At 49.2% G+C, this 27,998-nt stretch overlaps 1 protein-coding gene across 6 annotated transcripts in view; it reads right to left on the bottom strand.

Annotated features, from left to right (window-relative positions):
• Positions 1-27,998, bottom strand: part of GATAD2A (GATA zinc finger domain containing 2A) — a 59,394-nt gene that overhangs the window by 15,119 nt on the left and 16,277 nt on the right. For all 6 annotated transcript variants that reach the window (XM_054050093.1, XM_054050097.1, XM_054050098.1 and 3 more), the window contains exons 2-3: positions 13,133-13,206; positions 5,330-5,601 (exon numbers count right to left, since the gene is read on the bottom strand). In XM_054050093.1, the coding sequence (XP_053906068.1) occupies positions 5,330-5,592 (263 nt within the window). In that variant the 5' untranslated portion in view covers positions 5,593-5,601; positions 13,133-13,206. The remainder of the gene's footprint in view (positions 1-5,329; positions 5,602-13,132; positions 13,207-27,998) is intronic.

Raw genomic sequence — 27,998 nt, 5'->3', positions numbered from 1 at the left:
ACCTCATGCTGAAGCTCACAGGGAGCTTCACAATGTTAACCCAGAGCTGCTTTATGGCAACAGGCGGCCTCTCCCTTTGTTCACATTGACCTTGAAGCATCACACACAAAATAAGCTTCCTCCTACAGACCAGATCTTGTCCACTGAATCGTGGAATGGTTTGGATTGGAAAGGACCATAAAGTCCACGCAGTTCCACCTCCTGCCATGGGCAGGGATACCTCCCACTGGATCATGGTGCTCAGAGCCCTATTCAGCCCTTCCCTGAACACCTTCAGGGATGGGTGCTCCCAAATGCCCTTTCGATCACTCTTAGTAAGAAAAAAAGGATAAAAATAAAATCAATGGGCTGCTCACTTGGTTGAAGTTACCAAGCTACTGACCCAAAACATGGAATGAAGTCTCCCGTGCAGAGCAGGAGCCCCACACAGCCCCACCCCGCACTCTCCCCACATATCCCATCCATCCGCAGGTAACGAAGGAATCAACACAACTGCTCCCCAGCCCAACGCTTCATTTGCATTAACAAATATGCAGCAGTTTTGCCTCAGTCCATTCAACAACCTCTTGTGTACTCCCAGCCAAAAATATTTGGCAAGCAAGGCAGACAAACAAGGAAAGAAAAAGCGATGCAGCGGGGAATTCTTTTTTTTTTTCCCTGGAGATGTTTTATCTCCATCAATCAAAGCAGTGGCAGTGGATCTAGAGACTGTGGTGCAAAACAAACTTTATCCCTTCCTCTGAATGTAGAAGAAGGGAACTTTAATCAAACTGTTTAAAATAAAACATGGAACTCCCCAAGAAACTTTGGCACCAATGTTGTTGCAGCATCCTTCGGTCCAACATGCACTGGGAAGCACAGACACAACGGATGGCAGCTGAAAGGAGGTCTGGGGCGTGGGGCTGTGCCGTATTCCCTGGCTATGAGATCCGGAGTGTGGGGCTGCACCATATTCCACGGTTCATTAATGGGAAGAGAGGAGCCCATTGCTCTCTGCTGGCACTGCTGTGAACACTGATCCCAGTAAATTCCAGTACAGCAGAGAGTTTGGTCAGCCAACATCCCGATGTGTTTAAGAACACGTTAGAATTCCAGAGTCAAATCCATTAATTTTGGAAGTTTTAAATGTGATTTGGACAGATTAAAAATAACAACAAACCAACCCCAAACCAACCTGAAATCCTTCAAAGCACCAAAATTCATCATCCAGACCCCAACACGGATATTCAGAGCATGGCCAGGAGGCCAGCTTCCACACAACTCCAAACCAACGCCTGTTGGCTGTTATCTGTGTTTACCCCAGGTAACAACAGGAGAATGTGCTAATTCGGGGGTCCCAAAGCATCACCACAGTCATCAAGCAGAGAAATCATAACCAGTAAGACCCCAAACTAAAGGAATTAAGAGTTCAAAGAGATCACAGGTCAAGGCAAGGCTGGATGAGGTTTCGAGCAACCTGATCCAGTGGGAGGTGTCCCTGCCCATGGCAGTGGGGTGGAACTGGATGGAGGTGCCTTTCAAGCCAAATCATTCCATGATTCTGTGATCACTTGTCTGAGAGCACCAACTGCAGACCTGTCACTGTCCTCCTTCCCTGTGGTTTCCAGTGAAGGGAAGCAGCCACGGCTGACACCAGGCCAGCTCCCAAAGCCATTTCAAGGAGCAAGAGCCTAAAGCCACGAGCGTATTTGATACTCGTGGTCCCACACATCAGGAGACAATGGATGGGTACAAGCAATTCCTGTGGGAAATAAACCAGGCATAAACGCAGACTTTCTGGCTTATCCAGGATTGTATTTCAATTGGAAGGAAAACCAGACTCCAGCTTAATGTGAGAAGATGACACAACACATAGGGTGGTTTTGGGATGTGGCAGGGTTTTGTTTGTTGGTTTTTTAAGAAAATAAGGCCTCAACCGATAAGGAATCTGTAGGAATCACTTCTGCTGACCAGCCAGCCTGGGACTGTTTGATCAAACCAGAATTAACACAGGATCATTAATACACTGATTTACCACTCTTGGCAAAACACAGCAAAACAAGATATCCAACGGCCCACAAAGTTTCCCAATTTGCTCTAGAGCAGACATTTTTGTCCCAAGATTGCAACAAGGCAAAGCAAGAGATGGACAGGAGCCAGCTCTTACAGTTGTGTTTTATTAACACTCTCACCCTCACCACCACCATCGCGCTTGTGTGCCGAGACAGAACCATTCTCTCTCTCTCCATCTTTCCTGGTATGACCAAGAAGCCCTGGGAAACTAATTTTGAATTGATGTGTTTGCCCCTCGTCCTGTCACTACAGGTCTTTGTAAACAGCCCCTCCTCGGCTTTCTTGTGGCCCCTTCAGGTACTGGAAGGTCGCTATAAGGTCTCCTCAGAGCCTTCTCTTCTCCAGGCTGAACAATCCCAATTCTCTCAGCCTGGCCTCGAATGGGAGGTGTTCATATGGTCAGAAGGTTTACTGTGCCTGAAGGGAGAGCTGCACCTGGAGTAGAACGCACACTGCGGTGCAGCAGGCAGCACGATCCAGGAGAAAAGCCCAGCCTCAGCTGAAGCTCAGAGCAGGGAAAACGTCGTAGGAAACTGATGTATTGAAGGGGAAGGAAAGAACAGAGGGGAGATGAACAGAGGAGTGGGAACAGCAGAGCTTAGAAGCACAGTAAGATGTCAGGATTCAACCAGGTTCTCTCCCTCCAGCACCCACAAGGATGTAAATCGGTGCATTCACAAGCAAAGGCGATTCGTATTGTACTATTTCACCACCCCACAGCAAACCAGTTGTGTCCTTACCGAGGGGGGACGCCCCTTCCTCCCATTCCTCCTGTGCAGTTGGTCTGGGATAATCACACACCAGCGCTGCCAGCGCCTGGGGCTGCCAAAACGCCAGGCAGAGGAGCAAGACTTCGGCTTAGCCTTGGGTGACCTCACATCAAAGACTTCTACCACTACAGACTTTCTTCTGTTTCTCCTGGCATCAGCAGATGTGCTCCAACCAGACACTATTTTTAAATGTAACTTCATGGTTTAAGGAAAAAAAATTTAAAAGAAGTATATTTTTTAAGCTGAATGCAGCGATATCACCAGGTTTGCGTCCCCAGTCATGAAAATCAACCGACTGCAGGAAGATCATCCACTCAATCAGCTTTACGTCAGCTCATCTGTGATTACTGCTGGGCCACCTTTTCCAAGGAAAATATTATGTTTTCAGTTCTACAGCCATTAAGGAAGCTCAAAAGCCAAAACACGACACATCACCAGGCATGAATCCTACCCGAGGAGTTTGTAGCAGTTCAGTCATTTTTCCCAAACTTTGCGGAATCATTCAGGCTTGTTTTGGTCATTGAAGATGACCCAGGGCTTTGTTCCTCTCTGTTCAGAATTTTATACAAACACACACTACGAGAAGTCCCAACTCACAACCAGTACCTAAAGAGCTTATCCAACCCTCATTAAATTCTTAATTATATTAATTGTGATTAGCTTCGGTGGACTTGGGATCAGGCTGCCTCCTTAGACCAGCATATTTTTCGTATGGGGAAGCCTCTTCTCCCTCTGTGCAGAGACTGGATACGCCAACATCTGATTACACCTGCAACAGGAATGCCGCATGGAGAGAGGACATTCTCTTCCCTCAAGAGACGTTCCTGCTCCAGATGTTCTGTGGGAAGTGAAGTGCACAGCCCCTCGTCCATCTCCCGTTTGCACGTCTTGCAACAGGGACGGAGCGATGGAGCAGAGACACTGGCAGGGAGTTCAAAAATGTTATAAATTCACCAAGAGCAGATGCGTGTGGGGGCAAGCGCTGTAACACAGGCGTCAGAATACCCAGTTCTGAGGTATTCAAGTTTTGGTGTGAGCAATCTTTTAGCTATCCTTCAAACAAAGAGCGTGCATACCTGTATTAATTAGTCAGGAGCGATTACCTTCAGAGATTTACTCCCAGTTAGCACCAGAAAACTGCCTGATGTGGAAGTCATCCCCTACGCCGGTTAACTGCTGCTGTGCAAGGCACAAGCACCCCCTGAATACCAAATCGAGCAGATTGAACAAACGCCCCTGTAGCAGAATGGGTTTACAAGGAAAGCTAAAAGTTATTGCCACAATGATAGAAGAGCTCTTATTTTACCTACACTGAAGCCATATTTGGATAAAATAACCAGACTCTTGCAGTACAAGTTGTTGCTCTTAAAAAAACATCAAAAGCTGGGAAGAGTTCACAGATGAGTTGCCATCAAACATCAAAGATACCAATTTTCTCAGTAAGTGCCCCTCCTCCCGGTAATTCCTGCACAGTTGATAAGGATCTCATGTTTTCGGTTTCACACCTCAAATCGGCCCTGCTGTAACACCCAACATCCAAGCGAATACGGGTTTATTACCCAGGAACTCTTTAAGACATTTTGCCCAGACAGGTCTCACCTATTACCACTCCGACCTCAGCTGGAGTTGGAACAAGGAACAAACCAGGTTGCTGGAGTTCCTGTTCAATACATGGGACTCCAGTACGCTCTAAAGACGATTTGGAAGGGCCAACAGCAAGGCCACAGAATTTCTGACAGCATTTTCATCCTGCTGAAGCCAGAATCTGAATTAAAAAGGTAGTGGAGGACTTGGAATCTGGCTTTAAAGTGATGCTGTAAATCTCTGCGTCAGAACCACCCGGTTCCTGCGTGCATCTCATGCAAAACACAAAGGAAAAACTTTTTGTAACATTAAAATTCTCGAAAGTGATATGAACTACGAATTCATCTTTCAATGTCAGAATTCAGACATCTCAAGGAGGCCGGACTCATCCTACAAGGATGGGCTTCCAACTGGCAGTCTTTTCCCAATACTCCCACTGTCAAAATCCACAACTCACTTCAAACTGAAAGTCAGACTCATCCGTACACGCTGCTCTGTCAGGAAAAGCCGAGCTGCAGTTAAAACCCCTCTGTTTAGACAATTCTAATCCATTATTTTCCCTATCTCACAGCTCAATTAAAACAACCCAAACCACCCTTCCTCACATAACTCTCAATCAGCAGCTCAAAGCACATCCTCTCTATGACCTGTGCACATTTCTATTCAGACCAAATTCCTTTATTCAGCCGCTCATGGCAGCGGCCACTGCTGTCAGAGCTTGTGGAAAGAAAATCCGTATGGAAGTTACACAGAAGCAGCTGCTGAATCTCACGTGAGGAGCCAGAGCTGTGACACACATATAAAATTCTAGTTCTCTCCACCTTTAAGACGCAGGGAACTCCTTCTTGGCACCATCCAGCCACAACTGACTGTGCTGGCATCCCAACGCTGCAGCGCAACCGCAGCGTGGAGTCGTAACTCACCTTTTTGAGGTACTCATGTCCACTGGCTCATCCCCCGTCTGCACCTCCACTTTGATGGTTGCTTTCACTTCTCCACTTTTTAACAACCCTTGCACTTTGCCAGCTCCAGGATCCGTTTTTATTTTCATGTCGCCTTCAGCATTTAGATCCGTTGCTAAAAGTCCTTTCTCCATCTTTATTTTCTTGCTGTCTACATCGTTGTGCGTCACTTCACGTTCTAACGCTCGTTTCTGACTCCGTGTCCTGCATGCTTCCTCTGTCATTGTGAGGCTCTGGGGAGAGAGAAGACACAAACGGGTTAAGCACACTGGGAAAAAAGTAAATTGGACAAAACACCTTTATTTCTAAACAGGGCAAAGTACAGCGGTTACTGCAGAAGGAGCTCGGGATGAGCAACAGAAGCTTTGCCAGGCGCTCACTCAGCCTATCTCCAGCACACATCTCGCTCTGGAGTTATTAAGCGCCGGCATCGCTCTACTCACACTTTTTATCTTAAGCAAAACCAAACAAAAATAAAGCAAAACAAGAACACGCAGAGAAGCCTCCCTGAGCATAAATGAGGCTCACAAAGGAGGAAAACAACCCCGCGTTGGAGCACAGGAGAAGATCCAAACCCCCGCGACAGGAAAAGTTTGGCTCCTTCCCAAGAGGCAGGCGGAATGGATGGATTTGCCTCACATAAATAAACACGATTACAAACTTCTGGAGGAGGATCGCTCCAGGATCGCTGCCATGGTTCTTGGAGGACCCGAGCCCGATGGCAAGTTTTGGGAAGTGGACACTATGGGGAAAAGGACACCACACCCTGAATGGAGACAGGCTTCCAGATCTCTTGACAGCCTGCGCCCGGTGCTAAGGCACTGCCATTGTAATAGTCAAGTTGAGACTTTCTCTGCTCCTGGAGAAGGAGCCAGGCTTTTCCAGGCGGCAGAGGAAGCGCTGGGCTCTAGGGAACCAAGCTTAACTCCTCGCCTGCCAGAGCCACAGGAAGTTTTGCTCCCGGTGGGCTCTGACACCTTAGCCCGCACTCCGATACCTGCGGACACCCATCCATCGGGCGCGGAGCTGAGTCAGGCTTTGATCCCATGACATCACTGGGCTCCACATGACCCTTCCCAGGATGCAGCCTGCGAGACAAAGCACTTTCCAGAAACCAGTCTGAGCCGGCAGCAGGCAACCCGCAGCGGGGCTAACCCTGCTGCTGACCGGCCAGCACCCTGAGCATCCCTCCTCCTCCTCCTCCTCCTGCATCCCTCCGCGTGCTCAGCGACACCAGGCACCAAGGGGGTGGCACAGGGTGGAGGAAGAGGGAGAGAAATCCTCCCCCTTCTCCCCCATTTTTTAATTAATTAATTACTTTTAATTATTTATTTTAAGCATCCCTCCCACTCCAGATTTTTTTCTCCTCCTTTCAAAATGGATTTCAAAAGTAAGGCCAACACACAATAGTTGGAGAAGTCTTTGCAATGTTGTTAGCAGAGAGAGATTAACATAATTACGCAACATAATTAACCCTGCTCACCCCTCCCCAGTGCCAAACAAGCACTACGTGAAATCGCCGTTTCCATAGTATGAGCCCTGCGAGTGACCACAAGTTTCTCTGCATCATTTTGGGTGAAATACAGAGATTTATGGGGACAGGATGGGCTGGATGATGACACACCATGACAATCACAGCCCATACCCAAGGTGCCTCCCTTGGGCCTCCCTTTATGAACGTGCAGGAGCCATCCCACCTTATGATGCCACCTTCACCCCTCTATCAGATGCCAGCAACAAACCACGTTTGGAATCAGCCTCCGCCTCCCTGTTCCCTATGCACACGATCCCATCCGTTCACCTTCGAGGAGTGGAGCCACTGACACAACTTTCTGCAAATCACAATTCAGTCCAAACTTTGGTCAACAATTCCCAGAGTCCTGTTGCAACAACACAGGCTGGAGAGCAGTAACCGGGGACAGTGATCGCTAGGGAGGAGTGTTTGTAGCACAACCAGCACGGCACAGTGTGGAGATGAACGTTACTGGGAAGACCTTGGGATGAGATTGCACCGAGGCTTTTACAGCTAAGCAGGAAGATGGCAAGAACAGCTCAAGGTTTATGAATCTCATAACAGAGGTCTGGTGGCACAGTTCCCCTGCGTTAAAGTGACTAAATCACATTTATTGTAGATAAGTCCTAAAATCAAGCTTCCTAACGTAGTTTTAACCCTTTCAGGAAACATGGATACAGCTATGGAGACACCTAAAGGAGAATAAATGCAGCCCTGAGAGAAGGGGAGAATAACGAGAGAGATTGCTTTAGAAAGGCTCTTCTGTCTCTCCAGGGAGAGCGACAAGAACTGGTGACATCAAAGCCTTTTATGGAATCACCTGGGTTACCGAGCCCCATCTCCTGCAAGCTGGAGGGCATCAAGGAGCAAGAGAACAGTTTAGGAGAGTTCCTGGCAGGATCTGTTTCACACAGCAGACCACAAAGTGCTTCCCAAACAGCCTAAGCTCAGGGTCTGCAGGAAAAGGTTAAAACCAGACGGGTGCCCTGGAAGTGAGGAGGAGGGAGAGGGCACCTGCAGAGATCTGCACTGACACGAACACTGTCCTCATTCACAGAGGGGATGTAACTGACTCCTTGCACGACAGGAGAAGATAGGAGGAACTCAAATCCACGTGGGAGGAAACTCCCTTCCCAGTAGTAAACCGGTCCATTCGCTTAATCCCAGCACCACGCGAGGCCTCATCCTCATATTAACCAGCACCTTCTGCAACCAGCCCCCACCTCTGCTGAAGTTACCGAGATTCCACCAAATAAGAATAAATGAGATAGATGCTGCAAAACATCGAGCCTGCTTCAGGGACAACATACAACTCCAGAAGCTATTCCCAAAATCCTCACTTCCGCTTCTCCACTGTTAACAGCCAAAGGAACCGGTAACAAAAACGGCTTCAGCAACCCTGACTATACCTTTTATTTGGAAGAAGGAAGAGAAAGTAAGGAATACACAGTAAATTTCAAGTTTTATGGAAGGTTCTGCTTTTTATTACAAGGAATGCACAGCCTGGGAAGGAGTGCCCAGGGCTGAAGCAGCAAAGCTCAGCTATAAGGACTGTCGCTGTAACAGATTAACCACCGTGATCAAGGCAAAAGGCAGCTTCATACCTCACATAAAGCACAGCGAACGCCTTGGACCGCAGGCCCTTACACCGGTCACCGCGAAGCCTTATCCAAAGCTCCCCATTGCTGCTCCGCTGCCCTCTGAGCCCAGCAACAACAGGACAGGACAAACCCGAAACCTCCCAAATTCACAGCCCGTTTATGCTCACCGAGTAAGCAGTGTGTGCTCTTCTGACGCCACCTGCATGCTCCCATTGGAAATGGATCCAAAGAACTTCTTGCCATCTTACAAACCCTTCCTCTCTCCAAAAAGCAGAGCTGCAGGACCAAGATGACAAACCTGGAGTGACTCAGCCAGTGGCTTTTCCAGCAGGGATGTGCAGGACACAGGCACACAGTCCACCCTGGCAAAGCGCTGGCAGTGCCACAGACATCACCTGCGCTCCTCGACTTCTGCCGTTGTGGGGAAAAGCTACAGGAAAACCTCAAAATTCCAGCTGAAGATTTGGGAAATGGATTTCTTGCTGCTGATTTTTCCAGATGTGCGGTACAGCCCAGATTAAGCCCAAGCAGGTGCAGAAACCGTGCCTGGCTCACTTGGCTGCTGCCTGACCACAGCACAAAGAGGCCAGCAGGACGGCAGCCGGAACAGGTCGGATGTGCACACACACAAGAGAACTCCGACACGATGCGTGAAGACAAAGCCACAATTGGCTTTTACCACTGGGCTTGCTGTTTGTAACGTACACTTCCACTTTCCCCCACATCACACCCAGTCATCCGTACCGCCTTCTCGCTCCTCTCCCATTCAGGATTTACAACTTCCTTGTACAAACTCCAAGTAATTCCTTCATGGAGGAAGTTCCGCCTGCTTTTCCCTGTCTAGCACAAGGTGGTAGCTTGGAGTTACAAAGCCTGAAGCTAAAACTTCATCCTGGGGCTTTGCTGCAGCCACCACAGTGCCAGCGAGCACCAGCAGCAGAGATGGGTTCTGAGCAGCCCATCTGCAATCAGGCTCGAAGCTCACTGCAGCCGAGCACTAATCCACCCAGCGATGACACACTGGCTCTTTTTGGTAGCCAAAAGCAAAGATTTGGAGGCCTCTTCCCCAGCCCCACCTGGAAACCTTTACAGCAAAGAGAGGGGAAAAGAAAAAAAGACAAAACAAACCAAAAAGAGACGGGGTTATAGAGGAGGAAACAGGGAGGTTGAGACACATTCGGTGCCTCTGCCCTAGGATACTTTCTAAAGGTAGATCACAACCTCACCGGCTCTGCAGGAGCCGTCACCCGGCACGCACCCAACGGGCACAGAGCCCCTCAACAGCCGTCACAACCGGCCACACACCCCCTTCTCACCCAAGAAATTCATTGCTCACAGTGGGATCTAAAATGTTTCAATGCAAAGCTGACGTTTCGACCGAGCTTAATTTCTTGCTATGCCATAAGTGGTATTTTTCCCTATGTACTCACTAATCATGAAGCCAGCAGTGAGATGTCCTGGAAAGAGTAAAAAGTTTATACATATATAATTTATATATATGCGTCTGTGTGTGCTGCTCTGTGCGGGTGTCCTCAGGTGTTTCAGTGTTCACACACAGTGAAGTTCATGGCCTTATCACATAGATATTTAGAGAAATTAAACTTTAGAAATCCAGAGTAAGAACAAGATTTCATTTTTGAAGACTAAACTGCAGCAGCAGGAGGATCAGAGCACACAGTTATTTTGTGGGTTGAAAAATAAATATAAACAAATCATCTGGCACCTGAATTCACGCCCAACCCGTGCCTTCCCCACGAAGGGGTGGTCACTTTGCTGCCTCAGCCCCTATCCCCAGGCCACGAACCCCACCAGGCAGCAGGGCTGCAGGTGCAAAGCCCCTGGGCAGAGGGAAGGCGTGGGGGTCCCTGCCCCCACGGCCCCGGGCTGCGCAGCCCCCAGCGTGTCAAGGGTTAATCCCTGCCATTTTGGTGCCACTCGGAGGTGTCCATGGAGGGTGTTACATAACAAAATGGCAGCCCTTAACCCTTCCCGTGCCGGGCTCCCTCTGCTCCCTCACAGCCGGCCACCGGCACCTCCCTCCCTTCCCTCCTGTCACAGCATTTCCCCCCTGCTTTAATCATCCAGGGAGAAACAAACAGGGCTCGAGGACTGGCAATTAAACAGGGAGGGAGCCCACAGAAGCTCCCTGTGCCAGGGGTGTTGGGCATCTGGAGGCAGCAGGGGAAAGTTCTCTGCTGGTGGAAAAGCATGGTTTCAGGGATACCACTACAATGAATCCCTGAAGGAAAACAGCCCAAGAGCGAGCTATCAAAATCCTGCCCTGTCCTGGGACAGACACAGCCCAAGTGTGGGGAACCACAGTCCTGGAACAGCCACGACATCCCCACGGCTGCTCCTGGCTCCAGAGGGGAGCACCGGCAGCAGCTCCTTCTGCACCTCCAGCCTCACAGAAGCTGCTCTCGCATCCGAGTGACCGGGCACCCAGACACACACCAAGCACATGCTGCAACCGCTCGCAGTCATGACAGTGCAGTCGGAAGTGATTCAGCAAAGGTTTGACTAAATATTTACTAAAACGAGCAGCTAAACTCTGAAGTCAACTCTGAGCATCACAAACATCGAGTTCGGTTTTGGGCCACGAACGGGGCTTCAATTGTGTGTGGTCCCCCTGCACCAGGAGTCGCTCTTTTACCTTTGCCAGTGTTTGCGCCAACTCACCTTAAAAAACACTGTTACGGCTACTTCCCTTCACTGAAAACTGCTAGGAAGGAGGAGAGTGATGGGTTCGTAGGCATCCCTGCAGTCAGTGCTCTCAGACAGGTCATCACAGAATCACAGAATGGTTTGGGTTGGAAGGGACCCCAAAGCCCATCCGGTTCCACCCCCTGCCATGGGCAGGGACACCTCCCATGGGCAGGGACACCTCCCACTGGATCCAGTTGCTCCAAGCCCCATCCAACCTGGCCTGGAACCCCTCCAGGGATGGGGCAGCCACCACTGCTCTGGGCAACCTGGGCCAGGGCCTCCCCACCCTCACAGCAAAACATTTCTCCCTAAGATCTCATCTCAATCTCCTCTCTTTCAGCTGAAAATCTTTCCCCCTCACCCCACTCCTGCCCTCCCTGATCCAGAGCCCCTCCCCAGCTTTCCTGGAGCCCCCTTCAGCACTGGAAGCTCCTCCAGGGTCTCCCCACAGCCTTCTCCTCTCCAGGCTGAACAACCCCAACTCTCTCAGCCTGTCCTGGTACGGGAGGTGCTCCAGACCTTGGGTCACCTTTGCGGCCCTTCAATATTCTAATTGTTCTAAAGAGAACTTTAGAATTAATTCTAAAGTCCCACTCACTCCTTTGGAGTTAAAGAGGTGGTTTTAGAGCATGCTACTCACAGCCACTACACGAGGGATTTGTTTGACCTGAATTCCCCCCAGGTTTTACAGATCTATTTTGGTCTAGAAACTACCAGGCAGGAAGTTCTGCTGCTGACTGTGGCTGGGCTTTGTGTTACCAAAAATCACGGAGACTCCTCAGCGCAGGACAGCTGCGAAATGCCAGTTCCCATGATTTTCAAAAGGCAGTGTTTGGATAACGAGGTGAATTGGCAAAATAAGACAGCATAGGCACATTGCACACTGCTCTATGGATGCACAGAGCTTGGCTTCCAGGTGTTTTATGTTAAGAACTCACAGAACAAGGGAGAAGAGTAAGGAATTTACACAACTGTGGTCAAGACATCCAATCTGATACTCTCTCCTGCTCTCTCTGTGACTTGTTCCCCTCTGACTGATGCCATTAAGGCTACGTTTATGATTTCACACACCCTTTTGGTCCCATGAAAGATGGCCCTGCCTTGCAAGATTTGGAAACTTGTGTAATAAAGAACCAAAGAAGTCCACAGTGCTCATGGCTCTGTGTCAGCTCCGAACCTGACTCAGTAAAACACAGCGCATCAAATGAGTAAATCTATGAGCAGAGACAAGCAACACCTACACCAGGAAAACTGAGACTGGAAGAGAAGATCAGGAATGCTTAATATTGATCACGGGAGCCTTGGCAATACAGGTTTTGCAGAAGAAAAAACATTGGATAAATCCTTAAGTTGCTGTTTACAACATGCTCCACCTGGCAGTGCACTGGGGCAGGCAGGCACCATCAGACACGGGAGAGCTGATCAAGACAGCGGTACCTCGGGTACCTCTGGAACACCAACAAAGCTGCAAGGTACCTGCAAAAATGTCATTTCCAGTCACATTTCTTCTTTCAGGGGTTGCACAAGTGATCAAAATATAGAAAAAGCCTTAAGGGAGGAATTTCTTGCACTTGGTTTTGCTCCTCCTCTCATCAGGACCAACAGCATCAAACAGCTGTGGTGAATGCCCCCTTGAAGGGAAGTGAAACTCCTTTGTCCCAGAGTGAGACATGGAGATTCACCTTCCTCAGAACGCAGATTAATGCTAAGTGAAAGACCACTTTTCATTAAGGCACAGGATACAAATTCTGATCCGAGTTCAGTCTCGGAGCTCCTCTGCAGCTCTTCCTTGTCCTCCTGGACAAAGCAGGGATCAAAGCGCAAGAGACCAGAATACAACTCCACCCTCCCAGCTCAGCTCCCCAGTTTCAGCACAGAACAGGGGAAGAAGGAATAACCGGGCAATATTAGAGACTCATCAGCCATCTCACTCCCAGCTCCTACCTGTCAGTGAAGTTCATGGGTTCCAGGTGGCTTCTGACCAGGCCAAGGAGCTGAAAGCAACAGCAGCGAGGATCCTGAGGGAAGAGAGACGAGCCAGTTAGCACATCTGGTGACATCCCCACCGCCTCCACCCAGACCACGCTCACTGATGAGATAGCCACCAAACACGAGTACCATGCAAAAGGTGAAAAGACTGCATTCTATGATTTCAACCGGGAAGGAACTGCAAACCCGGGCTGCGTTCAAACACTTTCAGGCTAAAAACAAAAACATCCATCAAAGCTACAGCTTTTCTCATTCCGGATTTCTTCAGTCTTTGCTTCTGATATTAACACTCTAGGAGAAAACCAACTCCTGCTTGACATCTCTGGATTGATCAAAGTACCACTGGAACCAATATTCCCATTTCCAGTCGACCGTTTTCGCCTGCATTCACCCTAATGGCCAGTACCGCCGGAGCTTGCTCCAGGCAAGCCAAAGCAGTCACCGTGCCATCTTCCCATCTCCCTTGGTTGGACAAATGCAGGACAGGTCTGGGCACACACACAGGAGAACATCACTTGAAGACACCTTCAGAAACTCATTCGCTCTTCCCCAAACTGACTGTGACACCAGCTAAAACGTCATGCTGTTTTACAGACGACCACAGGCAAAATAAATATAATTTCAGAAAGGTTTTCAGCTGCGTTCAGCTTTTAATTTCTCCAACAAGGCAGGAGGCCCGCGGACAAGCATTTTAACAGCTGGTAAGGTGCAGCAAACAAGATGCTGTTTGTCCCATATCACCTACACAAAGGTAAAATTACTTAATATACAAGTGACAGGAACACAGAGATACAAAGGAAGAGTCATCGTTGGAAGAGACACATGCTGATGTGTGGGCTCGGGTCAGTGGTTCAGCCAGTCTTGTGTTTGCACTTGCAGGACATTGGAGCGAGTTTTAATGCCAAGCAGGATACGTTAATACTGTCACCCACAGCCCCATTACACGGATGCAGTCGGTCGTCCCTGTCCCTGATCCCACCCGAGACCACATCCCTGTTCCCTGCAGAGGCTTCCATGAAGTAGCACATGAAGCAAAGGAAGAAGAGGGAAACAACATCTTAGAGGAGTTTTTGTCCTGTAGGACAGCGTATAAAAGCAATGCTAAAAGAACACACTCCTGTGTTTACCTGCTCTTACCCCAGAGAAGGTCCTGCTGGCCCACGCTTGCTTCTGCTTTACAAAAATCCCTTTATGAGTCTGCACACAGAGTGCACGATATCCAAACCTTCCTTCTCCCTCCTATGAAAACACCGAGGGAAGGAACCCACAAGCCAGAGTATACTGGTAAGTTAGAAACACCAACGAGTTTGCCATTCCGCTGGCTCGGCCGCTACCTGTGCCTGCAGCACACGCTGTGTCAGACACCCCTGACCGCAGCCTGATTTTGCTCTGCACGAAGCAAATAATCGGTCGACAGCCACAATTTCAGTGCGGGTCTCGCACTGGGCTGTGCAGCTGCCGGTGTGGGCTCCAGGGCAGATGGCAGCGGCGCTGGGCTGGAGGTGGAGCACAGTAATTGATGCACGCTGGCTGCCAAGATGACTCCTTGGAAGCTCGGCCTCTTATTTCTGCTAAGCCACCGAGAACTGAGTCATTTCCCTCCTCAAAAAGTTGCAGAGCTATTTTCTTTTGTCCAGCAGGCAGGACAACAGCTCGACGATTTCTACAACTCTCTGGGTAGGGGAAAGGGGCTGTGATGGACCACTCCTCTGGCACCCACCTGAAGATCGAATCGTGCCCTCTGACCAAACCCCAGCGAGCTCAGGGGTTGTCTTGTCCCAAAAGTTGTGAGACTGCACCTCAGACATTTATTTTTTTCCTATTTTAAGCATGCCAAAAAGTACCAATAGGTTAAACAAATCGCTACAGAAGTGCAGATGTAAACATAATGAATAGATATGCACCTGTACTCTGGTCGCTGATCAACTATCTAGAGGGCAGGTCTTGCTAATTATAGCTCATCCTATTAGTCTGATGCTTTTCTAATTATAAGCCCATTGAAGACCATTGCAATAGCTACTTTAGGGCTTCCACAGAGCTATAAAGTACAACAGACACTCCAGCATTCCACGCTCCTTGTGTGTCTGGGCCGACGCAAACTTCATTGCCAAAAACTACAAAAAGCAACGTGCACCCCACACACTGTGTACCGTGTCGGGACACGCGATGGCACAACCACGTCATCAAGAGTTGTGACACTACGGCAGCAAGCAGGAAGCCACAAAAGGTAACACTGCTGGGGGAAAAAATATGAAAAAGTTAAAAAAGGGAATTATTCTGCCTGGTTGAGAGGATTACTGAACAGGCTGGTAAAGGCTGCGGTGGGAGGGGAGGGTCCTGCAGGCACCAGTCCCATGGGAAACCAGCTCTGCTCCACTGGGGGATGGCGCACAGGCATCCCCAGCACCGAGGGAGCCTGCGCTTTGCAAAGTTCCCCCAGCAAAGAGGAGTATGGTTACACGAAAGGGCTCGGCAGCAACCTCGCAGCAGTGCTTCCCGTGTTCCGGAGGAGTTCAGCAAGGATCGTTGCCCTGGACGTGCTCCGAAGCCCATGCTACCGAATCGCTCCGGCCAGCCTCCATTTTTAACAAACTGTAGCATTAAACTCCCATAGTGCTCGTGTCATGGGACTAAAATAGTGTTCGTCTCGCAGGGACACCACAAGAGCGGTTTAACCGCTTCAGTGCCACGGGACCAGGGCTGCTTCTCCTGCTGACCCACACTCAGCGCACAGAGCTGCACACGGAGCTGCTGGGGGAGGCAGCGGGTGCCACTGCCCCAGATCCCGCTCTGGCTCCCACATTCCATCCCTATGCAGCCAGATCCATCCCTGGCTCAGCCTTCTCCTGCATCTCCAAGATGGGAAAGCTGTCTTCGCAGCGCACGCCGCTAAGGAAAAAAGGTTAAAATGCTTGTAGCAATATTTTGAAGTATTAAGTTTGAAAGCTTCTATGCATAGAATCTCATAGAAAGCAGGGAATTAAACAGCTGATACTGGGAAAGGAAACTGTCCAGGCAGCAGCTTTGAGTTCTGACTGCACCTCCAGAAACAGTCACTTCAGGAGGAGCGGAGGGCATGGCTGGACTCCTGAGCCACAAGTCCAGAAGTCTCTGGCGCAACACCGCTGCCGTCCGAGGGCATCCCCAGCACCGGGAGATATCACTCACACCTCTTGCAGGTCCCGCATCAGCTCCTCCACCGCTCAACAAAACCAGACCTTCAGTATCCACCACTCTGCGCTTCTTCCAGAGCTTTGATGTCTCATTCACAAAGAGCTGCGGCTCTTGCTCCGATACAGCGACTTTAGGAACTGCAGTAAGTGAAGTGCTCAGGCAGTCCAACAGGCACTGACCAGAACGGAAGCAGAATCTGTTTCCTCGGAGCCCACTTCATCCCTCCTGAAGTTGGTTTGCTCTATGAAATGATGTAAGTCATAGATCGGAATACCAGGGACCACAATCTTAGCAACATGTCATCAACGCAAATTCCATCAATGCTATTCTGAAAACTTATGATCCAGTAAAGTTCAAGAGTGATTTAGCCCAAACCCCAGGGTTTTAAATCCTTACGATTTCAGAATCACACTCGCTACAGAGTCTCTAAGACGAGAGTATGGAAACTGTGACCCAGGTGCCAGAGCTGAGCATCACAAAGATAAGACAACTCCTACAGTGAATGGAAGGCCAAGTCAACTGGTCAGCAGAAAAAAAGGAGGCCCATTTCAATCTAAATATTAGCAGCCAAGAGGCTGGCTCCTATCTGATGTGTCCAGGCTTTACCTCCATACACATTTTTACATACAAGAATGAAGTCTTCAAAGACTTTATTCGTCTGGGAAGAACTCCAAGCTGTGCAAAAGCATCAAATTGGGGGGGTTAAGCACCAAAGTATCAGTTGAAAGCACTTCTGGGTGCTCCAAAAACTCTGATTCCTCCCAGTGCAGATCTCAACAGAATTCTAGGAAAAGCCAGGATAGAAATCACAGTCATGGCACGCAACTGATTACACTGAAAGCACCCATCACAGAGCGGAAAAGCACTGCTCTGGTGTTTATAAACACCCTGGTCCATTCTGTACTCGGCACACACTGGTATTTCTCCAAATATTCAGCATTGCTTTTTAACCTCTGTGCGCCTGCAGATGCAGGTGGAAGCTGCCGAAACGCCCCGTCCACCCGCTCCTCAGCCTTACCCTCTCTGCAGTGAAATGCCACCTTGCAGGAAGGGAGAAGGTTCCTTTCAGCCGCTCATTAATGCCAGAACCGCCGTTTATTGTGCATCGGTCAGATCACAAATAAAACTGGTTACAAATTAAGAGTCTCTCCTGCTCCTGAATTCCAGCGCCAGGGATGGAACACGTGGCTCCGCTCCCCGGCCATCGATAGCATTTATAATTACGCCCTCAGATCAATGCCTGCGTGGGGCAGGGAATCCAGGGGCGGCAGCAACCCTTCCGCTAAGCCGCTCCGCAGACGGGGATCAGGCAGCGCCAGCCGGCGAGGGCGGCAGAAAGTCAGGGATAGAAAAAAGGACTCGCTGGCCACAGCTGCTCTCTAAGCACATCACCCCAGCACATCCTGCTTCTGGAGAATGCTTATTGTCCAGCTTTTATTCTCTACTGGATACCAAATGGATACCAAGAGATGCCAGATCATATGGGAGCGCTCAGGCCTTCAAGGAGAAGCCTTGCCTTTACCTCTGGATCCTGGAGAGTGCGATCTACGCTGCCTGCAAAGTGCTCCATGTGGATCTCAACACTCGTGTACCTGTACTAGAGTTCAGTTTTCCTTTGCCCTCTCAAATCCTGCCACTCGCACGCACCAGCGTGCGGGAAAACAGGACATCTCTGACTAAATTTTGTCCAGAAAATCCAGGTTGACTCTTTTGAAAAACATCAGTACAACCTAATCTCCTGCAATTAAAACTTAATGGTTTAAGACCAAAGTGCATTTTGACTTCTCCCATTTCCTAGGCTGGAATATCACGGTGGCAATCCCACTGCCAGGCTCCTGCTCTCTCCCCACACAAGCCCTGGGATCTCCCTGTATCTTTATTGAGATTAGCCAGGATTCAGCCCAACGCGGACACCTGAAAGATGCAAAGATAAAAATATTCAGAAAGAAAAATCGACACTAACCACAACATATTTTCCTCCAGGAAGCCCTGCTACTCAAGACTTGGCAAATCTGGCTCTCTGTAACCAGAGCCTGGAGCAACCAGTCACCGCTCAGCAGCTCTCAACACTGCACACCCCAGTTCACGGATGCTCTGTGGCAAAGGCAGCACCGATCAGCCCTGCACAGAGCCCTGTCCGAGCACAAAACGGAGCGCGTTTCTCAGCAGGTGGATTCAGATGATCGAGCAGGCTTAGAATACCCAGGTCGCAGCTTGGTTGGCCACTCATGACTAGAAACCCCCATGATCGCGCAGGGCTCCAGCAGACACGAATATGCAGCCTGCGTATCACTCAGCGCAATTTAGATCTTCAAACAGGGGTAAAGGGGGGAGATTCCCCAGCAAATCTCCAAAAACTAGTTATTCCTCAAGAAGTCCACAGGAAACTGAAACAAGACACTTCAGTTTCATAAAAGTAAGAGCAACAAGTTACTAAATCAGCTGCAAAAGGTAGTCATTTCTAGCTAAAGTTAACATCAGAGCAACGTTTTAGGCAGACCCACTTTGTTTTGGGAGCTGTGTGCCCTGTAGGGAAGCACCAAATCACAGAATCATGGAATGTGCTGGATTGGAAGGGACCCTCAAAGCCCATCCAGTCCCACCCCCTGCCATGGGCAGTGACACCACTGCTCTGGGCAACCCGGGCCAGGGGCTCCCCACCCTCACAGCAAAACATTTCTCCCTAAGATCTCATCTCAATCTCCCCTCTTTCAGCTCAAAACCCTTCCCCCTCATCCTATCCCTGCCCTTCCTCATCAGGAGCCCCTCTCCAGCTTTCCTGGAGTCCCTTTCAGTACTAAGCACATGATCAATGTGATGTTCTCACTCAAAGGAACACAATGTTGTGATAAGGAATTAGGGAATTCCATGAGCGAAAGAGAAATAGAAGATTATTTAGTCATTAATTTTACAATTAGTCCTTTAAACTGAGAGAAGGGAGTGAAGTCAGAGAGAAGATGGAACCGCTGATTAAGAGGTTGCGTTGGAGCCAGGTCCCAACAGTTTTATACATCTGTTTCACATCCTTCCAAGTTAATCTTTGTAATTACTGTATGGGCAGACCTGACTCATTAAATCAAAATCTTTGCAAGGGGCTGACTTGCAGGAACAACAAAAAACACCGTGCATGTCAGAGACGGCAGCCGAGCAGCAGACGTGAGCAAAGCAGCACCCGGTTCAAGAAGAGGAACTACAATGTCTACTGTAAAGTGAAAGGAGAGAACACCAACAGGAGCTAAAAATAGATCCTAAGGTTTGGTTCTGGGGGCTCTTGGTTTTGTACGCAGAATAGTTTGAACTGTTCTTCAGTTATTCTGTCTTTATGCCCAATTATGTTGGCCCTCACCCAGGGCCAAGACCTACTGGATGCATGTGGTGAGCACGAATGGTAATATTCATCACTTGGATCAACCACGCCAGCTCTGTGACCCTGACGCTGCAGGACAGACACACTCCACATTTCCTCCAAAAGGATGGAACCAGCCTGAGGATCCTCCAGCCACACCATGGATTGGATTTAACCAACCCCCAATCTGGCCACCAAACAGTGCCGGTCTCCGTGATCATCGTATAAACGTGTTTGTCAGGAACGGGAATGACTCTCTCCTGCTTTCAGCCGTGTTTCTGATGGCGGAAGGGGGTGTCTCTTTTCTATGCAAAGAGGCCATGCTATGAATGTGTTCACAGAACTGTTTGGCAGAATATTAATCAGGGATGTGGGCATGAATTTATCACCTCTTTCACCCAGCAACCTCAGGGCAGAGGACTGGTAAGCTCTGGGTCTCTCACTGGGAGAGAAGGGGAGCAAAACGTGTGTCAATGACAATTTTTTTTTAAAAAAAGCAGGTGGTGAATTGTTATTTTATGCTCTGGTGGAAAAACCTGATCAATGTTCCTCATTGAAGAAGATGTGCTTTTTGTCTGCATCTCATTTGCCCTGGAATGCTGTACCTGGGGGTTGGCTCTCACCTGCTTCACTGATGCTCCCTGCTGCACCAAGGCTCCGCTGTGCTCAGTTTGTGCTTTCCGAGAGCCACTGCCTTTCTGGGCAACCTGGCATCAACCAAAACGGGATCACTTGATTCCTCCTGAATAACTGGGTTTGTGCCTACCTGGCTTCAGCATCAGCTGCTGGAATCAGGGCAATAACCTTATTTTGATTAATCTCTTTTGGGGAGCTCAAGATGTCACCCTCCACTAACGACACATTCCTGATCTCAGCTGTAGGAGTGCGTTAATAAACCATAAGTTAATCATTTTGCAGCAGCAATTTTAGCTTCCCCAACTATATTATTTAAAAGCAAACCGAGGGTGTGTGTGGAGAATGACACTGTTCAGAAATCCAAATAAGGGAATGAAATGGCAGCTTGGCAGGGACCCAGTGGCCACACCTATTTACAGGGGAAGCCAGCACAGCCACCATCGTTAATTAATGCAGGGGCCTCAGCACACAAAACTCGATCGGGATGCACATTGCATCCTCCACCTGGGATGAGAAGGGAGCTCTGCACGCTGAGCATCACAGCCACACAACACGCAGGCATGTCTGTGTTAAAACAGGGACCGTGGGGCCGAAGCTTCACCCCTGGTCCTGCAGTTGGAGACTGAAACAGAAGCCGTCATTATCACCCAGGGGATCAAGGGGGAGTTTTAACCCTGAGCCAGCCCAACTGCTGAAAACAAACCTGCGTGGGTTCCTGAGCCTGAAAGGAACATAAAGCAAACGGATACTGAAGATGAGCAGGATGGAATCTGGGCTCCTCGGTTCCTACACCTAGAGCAGTGGTGCCCCATCCCTGGAGGGGTTCCAGGCCAGGTTGGATGGGGCTTGGAGCAACTGGATCCAGTGGGAGTTGTCCCTACCCATGGCAGGGGGTGGGACTGGATGGGTTTTGAGGTCCTTTCCAACCCAAACCGTTCTGTGATTCAACGGCTTCATGTGAAACCTCCAGCTTCCACAAAAACAGGTCATTTTGGGCAGAAACCAACTGGAGGGGTTACAGTTACACCAAACAACATTTTGCAAAGGAGATTGTCTTATCGAGTTAGCGTTTCTAGACGTCCTACAGGATCAATAACATGCACAATATTAAAATGAGCCTTAATTACTTCTGAAGTCTTCATTACCATAATTCTCAGGTACTGCACAGGAATAAGTTACCCATCAGGTCTTATCCGAGAGGATTCATATGCTTCTATTCCCCATGAAATCAGTATCACTTCAACATCCCTGGTTAAAACATCATCTGCAGGTTCAGAAACAGTTTTTGGTCCAACAAAAGGAACAAGCCATTACAAACATCATCCTCCTTTTCCATCAACTACAAAAGTGAGTTTGAACTTAAAAAAAAAGGCTGAAGCTATCAAGCTCCCGGCACATGGACAGAGTCAACGGAGGCACTGCAGGGACACTGCTCCCCAGTGCTCACAGGGCCCAGAGAGCATCCCCAGCTCCTCAGAAGCACAATGTGCAGATGGAGGGCAACAGCATCCGACACCCTCCAGACATCAAGCCAAGGCCACCAGCTTTTCCATGAGGCCAGGACTCTTCCACTGCTGCAACTGAAATGCTGTCACAGACTACATCTCACAGGACTGAAGAGCCAACAAAAAAGCCAGCAGCACGGGAAACTGGAGTCCATGCTCCACAGCATCCTACAGAGCTAACACTTAGTGCCGTGCCTGCAACTGGCACTGATGCGATTCCGCTATTTCACAATGAAAACCAGAAAGTCTGGGATTTCTGTAGCGTCTGAACCGCAATAGGTGGTTCAGTGTGTCTGTACGTACCACAACAGCAGGGACACACACACAACTGCAGGACCTAATGCTGCTGAAGACAGGATTTTCCAAGATCCTATTAAATATGAATGCCTTCCGTTTACTTCCTCGAATTCTTGCAAGTATTTCAAAGCTCGTGACCACACTGGGCTCAGCCAACAGGCAACAGCGAGGATGCTGCTCCTGCTTACACCAACAGGTAAGTCAGCACTCGCAGGAAATCTAAGGATTTGATTTTCCAACTCATTTTAGTACCTGAAATCTTCAGTACCTGTAGCACAAACCAAAGCATGATAAAAGCCCCTGCTGACCCCCTCACCTCAGGAACACCACCCCTGTGAAGCACTCCCAGAAGCGGCTCTGCCGCTGCCGCGGGGCTGCTCTGGTTCATCATCCCACACCAGCACAGGGCTCCCTCCAGTCCCACCCCACGCCAAGCGTTTACAAAACTACTTTTGGAAAACCCACTGCTCAGGACCGAGTTGGTCACAGGGAAACTGTCTGGTGGGCAGTAGGTGCCGCTTCGACGGCCGAGACTGGCAAGAGTCTCCCCATCCAGATGGAGTTAGGACAGCAGAACCACGTTAAACAGCACCACTTCTTTGGAAGAGCTTTACTGGATTTTGAAAAAAAGAAAAGAAACTCCCCCATCACTTCCCAGTTGACCAAGGATGAGTTATTTTCACTCGATGGGGCACAAACACAAGAAAATACCTCACAGCCTCACTTACTACCAAGTGTTTTAGAACCTGACTCCCTAAATACCTATTTATATTCATCTGAAGACCCTGGAAGTCAGGGGAGATGGGAGGAATATTGTTTACCTCATATCAGGGCTCATCTTCTGCCTTGTGGGAGAGTTCTTTGATAGGTGCCGGGTTTTTGTTCCCATCACTCCAGCTCCCATTCACACTGCTGGAGCAAGGGCAACATAAAGCCCATGTCGTCATGGATGACTGGAAGTGTGGCGGATTGCGTCCCGACCCTGGATCTGCACGGCATAGGCTCCCGGGCACAGAAAGTTTTGGGTAGAACTTTCTAATTTAGTTGGATTCATGTTTATACAGGAATAAACCCAAGTCAGAAGGTGACGCATAAGGCACCAAAACCAGAAGATGAAGTGCTTGCACACCGATCCCTTTCATCCCACCGCGGAGTTCACTACAGGGCACTGCAAATTAGCAGGGAAACTGCATTCAAGTTATTAGTCATCTCCCAATTGTTAAAGAAATTGGAGACCAACTCTTCTTCCAAACATGGCAGGGGCAAAGCTTTTCTGAAGAGTTTTCACTCGGTGCCAGATCAGCTGGAATTCCAACCTCACCAGCACCTCGGAAGAGGCAAGTCACAGCCAAACTGCCTCACCTGGAGGGGCACCCAGAACCACTCACAAAAAGTTCTTTGCTGTTGGAAAACACCAATGTTTTTTTGTTTGTCATTCCATTGAGAGAGAAAAGGGAGGAGGGAGGGGAGAGAAGGAAAGGAAACAAGTAGGAGAATGAGTAGAGGCTGAAATGCTTCACTCACATAAGAGCGAAAAAAATGGTAAAACCCAGAACTTAATAAGAATGAATAGAATCACAGAATGGTTTGGACTGGAAGGCACCTCAAAGCCCATCCAGTCCCACCCCCTGCCATGGGCAGGGACGCCTCCCACTGGATCAGGTTGCTCCAAGCCCCATCCAACCTGGCCTGGAACCCCTCCAGGGACGGGGCAGCCACCACTGCTCTGGGCAACCTGGGCCAGGGCCTCCCCAACCCCACAGGGAAACATTTCTGCCAAAGATCTCATCTAAATCAGAACAGATCGAGTGAACAGATCGGATTGGTTTGTGCCAAACCAGAAGCTGGAGGGAAGACTTGAAAAGCTCAGCCAGTGCCCAAGGGGTCTCCAGGAAGGCCAGCAGTGCCTCCCGACATCCAGCCTTCTCGAACAAAAAAGGCAAACCAAACACCTGTCCAGAAGCTTCCGCAGGCCTTGGTTCCAGGCGCGTGGAGCCGACCCTGCCGCCAGGACACACTGATGGTTATGAGGAATACACAGAGATTCTGCAGCGCTCTGCAGCACATTGATCTTGCGCACATCGCCTACAAACACAGTGTCTTGAATTCACCAAGATGAGAGCCAGGGGCGAACTCCGCACACCTCTGGGTTTTGTCAGATCCCCATTAGACACGCGACACTCGGTCCCCGTATCTGCTGGCCTGCAGCACCTGTGCCTGGCTGCTGAATTTTCCTCTCTCAGACCTTTCAAGCGGTCACATTTCCTAACACAACAAACTGGTGTTGCAGATCCTCAGGTAAACTGGATGACTTTTTCCTCTCTTCTCCAGCCCTACCAGCAATCCTCATTTGAAAAATCAAGGGGACATGGGGTTAAATAATTTCAAAGACAAAAGCTAAAGACGATGAAGAGTAAAATAAAAAGAGTTGTTGTTCCGAGCCACATTTTGCACGTTTCCTCTGTCACACAGGCTTACATCCATCCTGCAGACAGAACAGCCAAGGCAACGGAGGGGTTTGGGTGACTTAACCAAGGCAACGTGAAACTCCTCAAGGAGGATGGGGAAGCAGAGGTTAAGGTGAGACCAAGGTACCAGCACACAGGACATCGGCTGGTCCTGAGCAGTGTGATTTTCAGGATGCAGCAACAGGGACTAACACCAGGGATTTACCAAGCACACCTCCGAGCTGTACTGAATCCAACAGCTCCAGCTGGACACCAATCCCGCTGCTGCCTAGCACCATCCTGCACCCAAGCCGCAGCATTGAACCAAGTCAAACCGTGCCAACAGCAAAGCCAAGCAGGAGAGAAAGGGCATTGCTCCAGCCGCGTGGGGCAGAGACTTCCCACTTTCTGCCTTATTCGAGTATGTGGAAAACAGCACTACATTCAAACAGTGAACACATCAGAAGCAGGCAGAACTTTCTTGCTCCACCTTGATTGTGCCCTGTATGGCCCAGATGGCCTCATCAGATTATTTCCCACCTCCAAATGCCCTCTTTGCTCAGAGAGAGCAACTGTACTCACACAGCAGGAGTCGTGATGCTGCTCTCCAGCCTTGCTGCATAGAAAGAGAGGAGCATAGCGGACAACGGGTTAACATGCCCAGTGCAGTGCAGAGGTGCTCTGTAATTAAGGGCTAGGGAAGCTGTACAGGAGAATTCCTCCCTGCCCGGTGGTGGTCACAGTCTCCTGAGGTGATGCCAAACAGGTCAGACACACACAGAAAAGCTGGCAAGTAAACACCAGCTGCACACTGGTGCCCAGCTGGAGTCCCAGGACCTGACACACCAAGAAGTCAAATACCAAGGAGCGCAATTAAAGGCAATGAAATCCAGAAATGCCAGGACCTTCAGCAGTCGAGGACGGAAGAGGAGAAGTGCTGAACAGCAGAAAGCCAACATAGGAAACTGCATTTTAATAAACCTTAACCTTTGTTCTGGCCCTGTCGTACTGCGCTTCCTTCAGGCAATTCACTCTCCTTTTCCCCACCTGAAAGTGGACGTATGATCCATCCAAGAGGCATCAGACAGAGCAGGGCTCAGCAGAGAGAAAATATCCCAAAGAAATGAATAACCTCTGGAATTCCAGGTGCTGCATTAGACATAAAGCAAGAACCACTGACTGTGCGAGGGTCAAAGTATTCCACAGATACCCGGTTCCCCAGGAGAAGAGATGCCATGGAAAGCAGAGACAAAGGGAGGGGGAAGAAGGCTAGAAGAGCCTAAAAAAAAAAAAAAAAGGATCCCAGGCAAGTCTTTTTACATCAATCATAACATGAATGCATAAATAAGCAAAATGTCTATATATAAAGCATCAAACTCTAGCCTCTAAGTTTTAAGGGCACAAATCTAAAAGCAGCATGGGGAGTGCCTGATGAAGCTACCAAGAACAGGCTTTCCAGGAAGAACACAATCAAAAGGCTGTCCTGGATCCTCCCAGTCCATCAGTGGCATGTTCTTCTCAACACTTACTTTGTCTGAGGGCAGGAGAGGCGGGAAGAGCGCTCACGTACCAGGGTTTTTTTCCCCTCAATCAACAAAACTCGCGAACTACATCACACTTCACATTCTGGTCCACAGACCGCATGCTGCGATACCTCCAACATGAACAGCGTTACACAAAAGCAAACATTACTTCCCCAAGGCTAAAAATAAGTCTGCCATATTTTCAGATGCTGCAGACTCCAGGAACATTTGGAGGGAAAAGAAAAAAAACCAACGTACCACTCAGTTCTGCATTACTTAGATTGTTATTGAACAAGACAAACTGGAAGTCAGGAAATGCCCGGAGCGGCGCTCTAACGTTTGGTCACTAAGAAGAAAAGTAAAAATCCTCCACACCACTGTTCATTTTTCCCTTCATTTCGTAGCAAAAGCCCAGCACATGGATTTTAATTCCAAAGAGGAACGCACACACCACGCGTGTGCTTCCCAACTGTTTTGTTGTGACCTGCAGTGCCTGTGCTTTGGAAAAAAGCCTGCATCCACACAGATCATGTCCCACGCGTGAGCTTCGTACGGGGCGCCCCGCTGCCCACCCCACAGGAGACAGAGCAGAGGAACACAGGGGGTTGTGAAACACGCGCAAAACAGACACACAACTGCACAGCAGTAAGAAAAGAACCTAAATCAGGCACAACAGCAAAAAAAGTCAGTCCTGCTGCCCAAAGGTTTGGATTTTCAAATGCATAAGCATGCCCCATACCTGCAATCAGCCAGTAACATCCAGGTATTGCATCGAGAAGCGTATGGTTCAAAACATCAATGATAACACTCCAAATCCAGTGAGCAAACCAGCACTTCCTGCTCAGGAGTCACACACAAAGTGAGCGCTCCATCCAAAGGGAAAACCTGAGCTCTGCTCACCACTACAGCACTGGGTCCGTTCTCTCCTTCCCAATTCCCTGTCCAGGCACCACAACGTTCCTTTGGCTGGTGACCAGGCAGGGACTCCACAGCAGGGACACTGTTTTGGGAGGCACCACAGAAATCGTACGGCGACCTCAAACCTCATCACCTTGGGATGAATTTTGGATTCAATTGTTAAAATACTCCCAGCACTTTTGGAAAGATGTTGGAACTTGGCTTCCTTCAGTGCTAACCCAGACTCTTTCCTTCTTCCCTCTCCCTACAAAGCAGCACAGCTGAAGGGATGCAGTAAGAAAGTAAGAACGCTTATAGTCCATATGGACGGGTAGGGCTAACGAAGAGCATACCCAGAAATAGAAGTGTAAGTCCATAAGACAGTAAGCCCAGGGTTCCTCCCACAATTATAGTTCCTTTGACAGCGAAAGGATAACTCCAGTTCAAACCTGAGGCTGCGCAGAGCAGTCCCTGCAGGGGCTAAACCTTGTACCCGTGCACACGTGCTGCTGGCCGGCCGGAAAAGGGATCCAAATCCTTCATCACACCTTGCGCAAGCCTCACAAAAATCACACGGTTCATCAGCACTGCCTGAATCCAACCCAATGGCTTTACACAGCCCCACACATGACTGCCAGCCTGTAATTACTCCGAAAAGCCGTAACGCAGCTATATTAAGTGACAGCATTAGCATACTGACACTGCATCATATGCCAGCCATGTTGCATCATCACACCCTGATGTCACCTCATGACTATGTAACGCTGGTAGGGATGGTATCAGCTACTCCTTTGTGCTTCCACCTCAGAGGAAAGAGAAATGCACTCGGCTGCCTTCATCCCGCGCCACTGCCAGATAGCGAGTGACCAGAGACACAACTCAGTCTCTTCCAGGGAAGCCCAGTGAGGGAGTTTTTACTGTAAGCCCAGAACTGAGCTGTTTTCACGCACACAGAGCTCAATGAGAGCAAGTAACTGGGAATATATTCACTCTTCT

Source organism: Cuculus canorus, chromosome 27 (assembly GCF_017976375.1).
Source record: "Cuculus canorus isolate bCucCan1 chromosome 27, bCucCan1.pri, whole genome shotgun sequence".
In the NCBI taxonomy this organism is placed as follows: Eukaryota; Metazoa; Chordata; class Aves; order Cuculiformes; family Cuculidae; genus Cuculus; species Cuculus canorus.
The sequence above is the reverse complement of the archived record's forward strand: the minus strand, read 5'-3'. Positions and strand labels throughout refer to the sequence as shown.